Here is an 11,747-nt window from a genome sequence, read left to right on the forward strand (position 1 = left end):
ATAGGCCCATTCCCTTCATATGATCCAATATTGAAATTGCGCATGTGAAATTATACTGGCTCATTACAATATTTGTGTACTTACACTTAATACATAGGCTGCTCTCTTTAGGGTTTGGCATGCATTTTTGGAACAATATTTGATTCTGTTTGCAGGTCTATTCTGTTTAAGTCGCACCCTCTACTGGCACGGATCAATTATTGCAATGTTTTTTCTCTGACTGACACGCAGTCCACAATCACATATGACCTGTCTCTCAATGCTATTTATGTGAAATCAACAAATGGTATCAAAATGACATTGTGCTATGTACAGTAGGCCTAGCAAATTAGAGGGCATTTTATTCCGTCATTTGAGTTGCCTATTACCACTTATCATGATAGATGAAAAATCGCTGTTTGCTTTAGGCTGGCTACCTTTCAAATATGATCAATGTTCAATTACTTAACATGTATTTGAAATGTGTCTGTGGTTTCTCCTTTACACTCAGCTGTCCTCATGGAGAGAACTTTGACCTTCTTGTGAAATGCACCCTCCCTTCGCTCATGGAGGGGTTTCCACAGCGCATGTTTGTGCGTAAGGTGTGATGTAATACACATTGATTTAATTGTAAGTGAATTTCCATGCTTGAGTAAAGGGTTGTCTTTGTACGGACTCTACGCAGAACCATTTTTGCCAACGTAAGCGACCGTAATTTCAATCGAAATAGATTTCAGCACTGGAGCTGTCCACTATGCTGCGCCCGACGCGTTAAATCGATGATGCTCTGTTCGTGGTGCTGAAATCCTTTGCGCTCTCGCTCTCTATCTCTCCCTCTCCCTTTCTGTCCCTCCCTCCCTCCATCTCTCTCTCTCCCTCCCTGGTCCGCTCGCACACGCACAAAACCCTCTGTCATGGCGTCTTCCAACAATGTTACCCCCACCAACTGTAGCTGGTGGCCCATTTCAGCCATGGATGAGGACGGCAAAATCACAGACGGAGTGGAAAGTGAAGAACCAGTTGTAGAACTGAAACCGTTCTCTAAAGACAGGCTCGTCTTGTATCATTGGACGCAGTCTTTCAGCTCTCAAAAGGTAAAACACAGCGTGAAAATGGATGTGTTCCCTGTCTTTTACATGTCATTATTCTATCAAGGAGCTTATGGAGTTATAATGAAGGAATGATTTAATGTTATTATATTGTATTATGTTCATGCCAAAAATAATTCAACCCAGGCAATGTTTTTCATTTAAGACATATCGAAACCGCTGCAGCATGTGTGGAAAATTTCTTCGACATTGGTTACGAGATATAGGTGGTTTGGTGATCAATATATTGTCTCTTGTATTTCGATGGATGAATCAGCTTAAAGAAGATGTCTCAAGACGTTGCCTCTTTTCGACAGGTTTCATCCGATGGAGGAATTACTCCTCTTTGTGGTCCGACACTTGACAATCTAAATTATTGATTGAAAATGAGGTATCTCTGTGCAAAACAAACGACAGGAAAGATTTTTTCCTCTCCGTGGCTTTATTTCAATAGGGCTGATGTGATATTTTGAAAATTACACATATCATTGGTAATTTCTGTTTTAATAGGCTGGTATAAAAGGCTAACATTTGGCTCTTTTATACAGAAGAGATAATTGGCAAATGAGCCTAGATAGTGGCTGCAGGTTGGAGATATCAAAACCGTGACTAAATCTTTTGGGCAGAAGCTCGGACTTGAGAGATATCTGCATAATAAGAGAAATATACATGAGAACATATTATAGGCAATCAAACTAAACAGTTTTTGTGTTAACAGTTTAACCACATGTCAAAGTGTGAGGTTGCTTCAGTCATTCTCTATTACAAAAGATTATGCTGTAGGCAAATCTCATTTGATCTCAGTCTGCCTTATCTCCATAGGTGCTTATAAATGCAACCTATTATGTTTTTATCAGTTCAATAGCTTTTTATGTGTTACAAGTTGTTTGGGCTTCATTCTTATATATTTACAGCAAGCTCTGAGGAGTACTGAAAATGCTAAAGAAGGCCAAGAAGGACTGAATTGATACTATGTTGTTTTAATATTAGAAACAGATTTGTGTAGCTTCACCTACATGCAGGCACTTAGAGAGACCAGACTCGATCATCACTTTACACTTAATAGGAAATATAGTGAATTACTAAATATAATGAAATATCATGCTAACAACATGGGATATCAGTTCTATGTTGGGCCTTCCCCAGGACAATCTTTACTGCTCCTTCCTTACTCCACTCCCCGTGTTACTAGTATGAATATAGTAATATACTGAACATGATGAAATATCATGCAGACAACATTGCGGGTCAGTGCTTAGCAAGACCATCTTCACAGCTGCTTACATTGTGCTCAGCTAGCCTCACTCCACTCCCCATGTGGCAGAGATCAGGGATTTAGACTTAGCTTGTCAACCATTAGCTATTGGCTAGCAGCCACTCTCCAGTTTGAGGCTGAGCTGCTGATCTGTGCTGTTGTCACTCAATAGAAGAGTAAACATCAGGCTCATTGTCATGATTTCAAGCCTATACAGGATTCACAGCAGTCCGATTACTTTACCTAGAACAGGGCGACATCGTTATGCTGCATAGTGTGATCTTTATACAGTATATATATATACATACAGTACGTCATTGTCATTGGTTAAAGTATAGGATTGCTTTTATTTTTTTCTTCTCACCTTATGTAAGTATTAATGGTGGTTAGGGCACTCGATGAGACAACATTGATCAAGTCGGGATTACACTGTTGCTCTGCATATAAGAAACAGAATTTAGAAAATACTGTAATGTATATACAATCACCCTGTGATATAGTCAGTAAGTCAGCCATAGGACCATGTAGGGCTCTTTCTTGACCTCTATGTCTTCTCTGGCTTTGTAGGATTGCGTTTGATAAGATTACTGTATCATCGAACATTGTAGATATCAAATATCTGTACCGCAGTATTTATAGTACTAATGTTTTTAGCATAAGTTGTAGGGATCATCTTTAACCTTGTCCTCCCATCACCCGTACTGTATCTATATAATGTACTTATAAGGCCTGTAGACAGGGACATGTGTGTATGTTTTGTATCTGTCTATTTATTTCCCTGCACATGATTTTAATTCATATGAACCTTTTGAAATGACTAAGAGGTTACTAAGGATGATGGTTAAGACGATGCATCCTATCCTGCTTCACTGCTGGGAAATCTTAATTCGCCAACCCTCTTATCCTCATAACAACCAGAATCCACAAGACCCTGTCTGTCTGATGCACAGGGCAGTGCATTTTAAGCAGATTTCAAAACACAGAAAATGGTTGTGTCATTGCATTAACCTTTACAAACCAGTTTTTCTTGCTATATTTACAAAGCATTAAGACACATAAACTGCCCCTCCATGATTGTGTCTTAAGGCAGTTCCTTCGAACACTGACACAACAGACATGACTGATGAATTGTGCTCACAAGAGGAATGACGTATAGAAATAGTTCGATACCTAAAAATGACACAATGACACAACATGATTGCAATCCGCTTGAAGATCGATACACTGCTGTCATTCCCAACTGCAGCTGATTAGAGATTTACACCTTCATCATCCTGGTTACCACAGTGCCCGAGAGAGAGATACTCTGGTGTTACATTTATAGGCAGCAATCAGATGGCTGTGATAGAATTAGAATGATTCTGTTCATTCATTTTAATTCTATGGCTACTCCATGTTCAGGTGTACTGTAAGCCTTCCCTACTATGTCAAGGTGCCAGTTATGGTTATCAGTGCTAGACTGATACAGTCACCATCGAAAATATGTGAAAGATAACAAATGAAAATATCTGGCATTTCATTCATGAATTAAAATATCTGACATGAAAATATCTGACATGTCGTTGGAACGTATAGCATATACTCATCATTCAAAACATGCTGTCCTCCTTCAGTCCCATTGACAGTTGACTACTTTGGTACAGTATCATTGGCAATGTATCCTGTGGTAAAGTTTCGGTTTCATTTTGTTATAGATGACAGTTAGTGCTCTTTAATGATTCACACTCTGCTTCAGTGCCTCAAATTGGGTCTGTTTGTTTTGCAAAACAATACCATTTAAGTTAAGCTTTACAGTAGCTATAAGCTCCCTGTCTACTGCATGGCAGATGCAATAATTACTTTGCTTAGACTACTTATTCATTCCATGCACTCACATTCACTCTCTATTTCATTACACTTTGTCTGGCCGTGTAAAACAAACCTCCTGTTTTCCTCCTGGTCTCCTCATGGGTACCTCACTTGCCTCAGTGTCGTCTTCCTTCATTAATCTCATTTCTACTAATAGCTCTCCATAGGCCTTGGTTTGCCCTTTTATACCCACTATAAACAGCTCCTGGCTGCCTCACATAAGCAGTTTTTGTTCAAACTTTAGCACAATAAAAAACAAATCATAATGTTGTCAGTGGACTATGAACACAAAGGAGCTGTGCCTATTTACACAATATTTGTGATGCCTTTTACTGACCCTTGTTCCTGCCTGTCAGTACCGTGGTAACTCTCATGTATTGTATGCTGTGGTTTGACGTCTTTGAGGTGTTTTCTGTTGTTCCAGATCATTCTGTCAGTGGTAACTCTAGAGTGTACTGTAGAGCTGAGCCGAGGTGAGCTGTACTGGGCTGGCCTGGTTACACAACCACCATAGTTGCTGGAACTACGTTGCTGGAACTAAATATCCAAGACAGCACAGTATGGTTTGTGTTGACCCTGTAGTGTGTAATGTGTAATGCCCCTAGGTTTCCTGTGTGTCTAGATGCATCTGTCAGTAGTGTGTGCTGTATTGTACAGTAGGTTGACGTTGTTGAATGTCTCCTGTTTCTCCAGGTACGTCTGGTCATCAATGAGAAGGGTCTGCTGTGTGATGAGAGGGACGTGAGTATGCCCCTGCAGGAGCACAAGGAGCCCTGGTTCATGAGGCTCAACCTGGGCGAGGAGGTGCCTGTCTTCATCCACGGAGACACCATCGTCAGTGACTACAACCAGATCATAGAATACCTAGAGACAAACTTTACAGGAGGTACTGCTTTTCAGACTAACATTCTCTTCTCATATCACTGACTGAATAACAATCAGCATGCAAATAGGCTACGAAACTGCTTTCAGGCAACGGCGCTGCTTTTCAGACTACTTTGATATTCATGACTGCATAGCAATCATAGAAATTGAATTTAATTGAACGAATAATAGTTCTATGATAACAATCAGCATGTAAATAGGTTAAGATACTGAATCTCTTTTCAGGGCAGTGAACTATAATTCAATTTGTGTTCTGAACTGTGTTCTGTGTGTCATTTTTCTCTGTGTACTGCATGTATTGTTGTCCAATGGGATCATTTGCAGCGGTTATGGACCGTTATGCAATGTCCGCGAGGATGGATCCAAGAAGACCCCGCAGGGATATTGAGCATCACCAATAGATGAAGGGAGGACTTCCTCTTGGTTTAGAGACACTTTAGGTTCACTCATCTGTGACGAAAATACTGGATGCAGCAGCCATAAACTGATTTCTGTGGCTATCGATATGCTCCAATGGCTGCTCAATATACAAATCCTTCTGATGTGGGAGAAAGTCAACATGGCGTTGATATCTATTTTCTACTCAAACCCATTTATTAAAAACGCACATAATCATTTTGACTGATGATATAAACATTTTATTGGGTTCTTTTTTAATGGCTCATAACGTTCCATATGGTAGTAGACATGAATACAATTTCAGGGAAGCCTATACTCAGAGCAGGCTAGGGAGTTGATATTGTCTTACTGGTTCAACAGTATAAACTGCACGTGTCAGGGTATCTAATGTCCTCTCATCCATGGATGCTCCATATGCTTGTTTTAAGAATAGAACCTTATGCTCGTCCTGCTAAGCAGATGTTGAGTCATTCAGCAGCTTGATTTACAGATATGGTTTTTCTCTGTGTTTCATTTAGAATGAATCATGACAATGTGGACCAGGGCTGAGCTGCTGGCCTAGGAAATACAGATGGAGCAGCAAAAGGAATTTTAGACCAGAGCAGCAGGCAAAACCTATAGTGCTAGCTCCATCTACACTCTAGCAGAGATGTAGTGTAGCAGGGTCAGATGAAAGACCACGCCATATCACTATTAGTCTTTTATGGCTGTTCACAGAAGAGCCTCAGGAGTTCTCCCAAGGAAATATTGGATTGCTTTGGTACAGTGTATCACTGGCAGTGTTCTATCCCTGCATTGGTCGACCTTCAACTTGGAGATGCAGTGCTATGTGTCTGAGTCAGGCCATGCCCAGCCCAGTTTGTCCTCTGTAGTCTGCGTGAGAGTGTGTGTGTGTGAGTGTGTGTGTGTGTGTGTGTATGTGTGTGTGTGTGTGTGTTTGTGTGTGTGTGCGTGCATGCATCTACTCAATGAGTGCACGCGAGTGTGCGTGTGTGTGTGTGTGTGTGCATACTTAATGGGTGTGAGTGTACGTGCTTAGCGCTGAGGGCGGACTTAACGAGGAGCCTGCTCTGATATTCACACCCCTAGGCTGCGGTAGACCTCCTCCATGGCCACTGCTACGGCCGTGCCCGTGCCCAGGTCGGCCTGTGTGATGATTAGTCAGCAGTTTGGACCGCTGCCAGATGCAGCTCCGCCCTGGGCCTCAGTAAGCCTGTACAACAGTGCAGACTGGAACATCCCTGTCCCACTTCTGTCCCCATCAGCCTGCTCTCTCTATACCTCCGATCTAGCCCCTCTCCAGCCCTCTCCATACTTCTGACCTGGCCCTCTGGGTCCTCATCTAAAAGAAAAAGTCTTGTGCTCTCAAAGACATTTTTTGGGGGGGGCTGTGTGAACTGCACATGTATCAGGAGAGGCTGGTGGATGTGGAAATTAGAGGACGGGTTTATCTTAATGCATTCCATTCCATGCATTAAGATAAACCCGTCCTCTAATTTCTACTTCCGCCAGCCTCCACTGCTGCATACAGTATGTGTTTATTCTGAGAAAACTGGTTATGGTTGAGGGTACTCCATTCAATTTCTTCACACTATAAGATGTACTGTGCATCTAGTTAAAACTGAGTTTGGGAGTGTGGTCAGTGCTGTGTGTATGTAAGAGAGTTGAGATTGATAGTGAGTGTGGTACATTACATTGCTAAAGATCTACAGTATCTGAAAGTGGAGGTTGGGTTTATAGTCTGTTAAAGTGTGTGTATACTGTATGTCTGTGTTAAATGTGGGTCTCTGTCTTTAGAAACGGTGGCCCAGCTGATTCCCGATGCTGGCTCGTCTCTCCATGAGCGCGTGCAGCAGTACCGTGAGCTGCTGGATGGCCTGCCCATGGATGCTTACACACATGGCTGTATCCTCCACCCCGAGCTCACCACTGACTCCATGATCCCAAAGTACGCCACCGCTGAAATACGTAGTAAGTGAAGTCAGATTTCAGTGTCCTGAGGGGATACCCATTCACAATTCTACAGGAAATATATCTGCAGCAGAACAGTCTATATCATATAATATTGTGCACAAAGTTCTTCAACACAACCTGAATTGATGGTAACAGCTGCAATTTCTCAAAGGTGAACTGAACTGAAAACTGACATTATAATGCATAACTTTACAGTTTTCTCACCCCATTTTCATGTTAACACTTCACTTAACCTAATGATGCTGTCTCAGTATCACTTAACACTCCCCCTAATTACAATACTGTCTAAGTTGACCGTGTCCAACAGGACGTATTCGAGTTTGAGTCTGAACTGCATTGCTCCTCGATTCGTAATGGACTTGTCATGTAAATCAAGGGAAAAGGGCTGGTCCAGCCAAATCCTGCAGTAGAATAAATTAGCCCGGGAACCCCTGGCCCTCTGTGATATCAGTTAAATCAACTTGATGTCGTATTTACTGGAAGTGGTTCCCAGATGATGTTTATGTTTAATCAGCATCATTCATGTTTTTAATATCCAACAATTTATTTACCTCCCACCTCTCTGTATAATATTCTTCACAAACAGGAAAATACTGTTTGCACCCACTCTTTCAGTGGCATTGAATGTCCACTCTAGTTATGACACTGTCTGGTTACCATAGTACTCACTAAAGTCTGCGTCTGTCCTCAGGATGGTTTGAAATAAGAACCTTGTAGTTACCTAGAAAGTATTTCATAGTACTTGTGTAATTACATAGTAATTACCAACCCGTCTAATTTAATTACCTGTGTTGGTAATTACGCAATAATTCATGGAATTCACAGTGGTATTAACAAATACCAGAAAATACCAGTTGACAAAAACTTCCCAATTTTGTGAGATCATTTCAAGTAATTACTAGAAAGTACCAATTGTTACCAAGTAAGTTCATACTTAATACCAGGTAAATACCAGTGGTAATACATTAGGCAGTGCCGGCTCAACCTATTATGGGGCCCTAAGAAAACAATGTCGGGGTCCCACACCACACCTCCCAACTCCACCCCTGCCCACTGAACCCATCCAGGCAACCGGTGTATGACAAAAATAAATAAATAAATAATATCAAATGGCAATAATAAAAACTAGATAACCTAGAAATAATAGGACTGTGAAGGAGTAGGCCTACAATATAGACATTTAAATAAATAAATACAAATGATAGAATCACATATAAGGGCTGGTTTATTAAAAGCAAGACTACAGAAAAGTCTTCAGTTGATTTTTAAAAGAGCCAAATTATTTATTTTAATAGGGGGAATTGCTCAAATGGAAGTTTCTGAGTGACAACCATCACATTGACTATACCTCCCCCGAAAAAGCGTGTAGTCCACGTATGACAGTCAGACTGTGAGATCAAATGCACTGAAGTATTCACTATAGTAGTCACTAACTTCTGTTTCTGTCCTCAGGACACCTGACCAATGCTGCGACTGAGCTGATGAAGCTGGACCACGAGGAGCCTCAGCTGACAGAGCCATACCTCTCCAAGCAGAAGAAGCTGATGGTGAGAGACAAGTACTATAGCTAGAAATTGACCCTTAACACTGACACTGGGTCAGATATTATTTCATACCTTGTTTACTGTTAGGATTGGAGCAATCTGATATCCCAGGTCTGTGTTCTCTGCACATTTCCTCTCAAGCCAGCATATAGCCCTCACACCACTGCAACAGCTTGGAAAAGAGACAAACAATACAAACAATTGCCATTGCTCTCTTATCAGTCATACTGAACACTGCTTGTGTGTGTGTGTGTGTGTGTGTGTGTGTGTGTGTGTGTGTTTGTGTGTGTGTGGGCCTATGTACAATAGTGGGCCTATGTACTTACATAAACATGTCACATGCACAAACTGTAACATGTGCTGAGATAATGCAATAACTCAGAAAGAAAAGTTTGCTTCATTGTTAAAGTTTGCTTCATAACTTGCAAAGTGCTCCTCCTACAGTATGAAGTAAATTATTACTAAGCTGTGCGACTCAAACAAGGTTGTTATTGACAATGTTTCAGTCTGATGTAGAATTGATATCGCAAAATTACCTCAAGTGCTCATGTCATGGTTCACGATACATGCCTGTATCGACCCACAATGTATCAACAGAAACAGCTGCAACTGCCCTGGGCCAACCTTGCTAATGGAATCATTTCCTCATAAGACCTTGCTTAAACAACCTCTTCGAGGGCTTGACTTGGCTTTTTGCTGAAATGTATAGGATATCTACACTCACCAAACACTTTATTAGGAACACTATACTAATACTGGGTAGGGCCTCCCTTTGCTCTCAAAACAGCCTCAATTCTTCGTGGCATTGATTCCACAAGATGATGGAAACATCTCTTTGAGATTCTGGTCCATGATGACACGATTGCATCACGCAATTCCTGCAGATTTTTCAGGTGCACTTTCAAGCTGTGAATCTCCCGTTCTACCACATCCCAAAGGTGTTCTATTGGATTCAGATCCGGTGACTGGGAAGGCCACTGAAGAACACTGAACTCATTTTCATGTTCATGAAACCAGTTTGAGATGACTTTTGCTTTGTGACATGGTGCATTCTCATGCTGGAAGTAGCCATTAGAAGATGGGTAAATTGTGGCCATTAAAGGATGCACATGGTCAGCAACAATACTCAAATAGGCTGTGGCATTCAAGCGATGATTGATTGGTATTAACGGGCCCAAAGTGTGCCAAGAAAACATTCCCCACACCATTACACCACCTCCACCATGAGAAGCTGTACAGGTGTTCCTAATAAAGTGTTCGGTGAGTGTATGTCTCTTTAGTTTACAATCTTTGCTTTAAGAGGACATAGATACAGTAGATATTGGTTTTGCATCTGTGTTATAGGATTGTTTTGTGTTCACAGGCAAAAATCTTGGACCACGACAATGTGAACTACTTGAAGAAGATCCTAGGGGAGTTAGCCATGGTTCTAGACCAGGTGGAGGCTGAACTGGAGAAGAGGAAACTGGAGTATCAAGGTAAGCACAGATTATTATATTATCATATTATTATGTTTAATCCTTTTCCTGTTACACTGTATATCAAGGATCATTACTTAGATTGTCAGATTATGACGTTATTATGATGAATCTGTTTTGTACTGCTGTGCAAGAGTGTTTTATCTTTCTTTCGGCAGGTCAAAAGTGTGAGTTATGGCTTTGTGGACCTGAATTTACACTAGCTGATGTGTGCCTCGGAGCCACATTGCACAGGCTCAAGTTCTTGGGACTCTCAAAGAAATACTGGGAGGACGGCAGCCGACCCAACCTCCAGTCCTTTTTCGAGCGAGTGCAAAAACGCTACGCTTTCCGCAAGGTCTTGGGCGACATCCACACGACCCTCCTGTCAGCAGTTCTACCCAACGCATTCCGAATGGTAAAAAAGAAACCGCCATCCTTCTTCGGGGCCTCTTTCCTCATGGGCTCCCTCGGAGGGATGGGGTACTTTGCCTACTGGTTTTTAAAAAAGAAATACATGTAGTGAATGCCCTGTTGTTGTGTTAAATGTCTGTGTATTTGTGTGATGTTTCAACTTTTCTGTAATGTTTTACGACAGCAGGAAAATATGAATCTATATAGAGAACACACTATTACTTATCTGGGTAAACAAAGAATATAAGAACATTCCATAACAAAGGAATTCTTGACAGCACATTTTTCTGGTCAATCAAATGCCTTCATCCCTTTATTTTCTGGCTCCCTTCAGGTCTCTGTCAACTTCTTACTTTCCCATTGGCTTATTTTGGAGGCATGCGTTAGGTCCAGTTCTAATTGAGTGGACAAAAAAACAATATATTTTTTTTATTACCATGGTGACCTATTGCCTACACAAGAGAGAGCCAGACATAATGTTTTGCGTTTGCATCACCACACCCAGAGTGGGGCTCATTAATTCACCAAGCATGTCACAATACTGTCACAATACTGTTGCAGTACTTTTTCATAGTTTTGGCGTTCACCTACTGCCCTTCACTCCTCTTTTGATGAACACTTTATGACAATTACTGTGCTGCCAGAAACTGCCAGATGAGGTGAAGGAGATCAATATATAAACATTCACATAAACACACTTCATTGAGAGCACCATAGATTTATGGTCCACATACACTCCACTCCATAGACTCATTGATAGAATGTGATTCTCACACCAATCCTATGACTTAACACTATTTTGAGCTGACCGGACATTAAGGGGCTCTTGAGTTGACTGCGCAGAGGTAGCAGAAGTTGAAAAGGAAAAAGGACAGATATAATGAAGAAGCTACAGTACTAGGGT

At 41.3% G+C, this 11,747-nt stretch overlaps 1 protein-coding gene across 1 annotated transcript; it reads left to right on the forward strand.

The window, feature by feature from the left end:
• Positions 1–893: 893 nt before the first annotated feature.
• gdap1l1 (ganglioside induced differentiation associated protein 1-like 1) lies at positions 894–10,952 on the forward strand (the record flags this gene model as incomplete). The annotated part of the gene is made up of 6 exons (XM_083674355.1): positions 894–1,073; positions 4,864–5,056; positions 7,252–7,425; positions 8,881–8,975; positions 10,336–10,450; positions 10,609–10,952. The coding sequence occupies 6 exons, from the start codon at positions 894–896 to the stop codon at positions 10,950–10,952; spliced, it is 1,101 nt and encodes a 366-aa protein (XP_083530481.1).
• Between the last annotated feature and the right edge of the window lie 795 nt (positions 10,953–11,747).

The sequence above is a fragment of the Argentina silus genome, assembly GCF_951799395.1.
Source record: "Argentina silus genome assembly, chromosome: 8".
Classification (NCBI taxonomy): domain Eukaryota; kingdom Metazoa; phylum Chordata; class Actinopteri; order Argentiniformes; family Argentinidae; genus Argentina; species Argentina silus.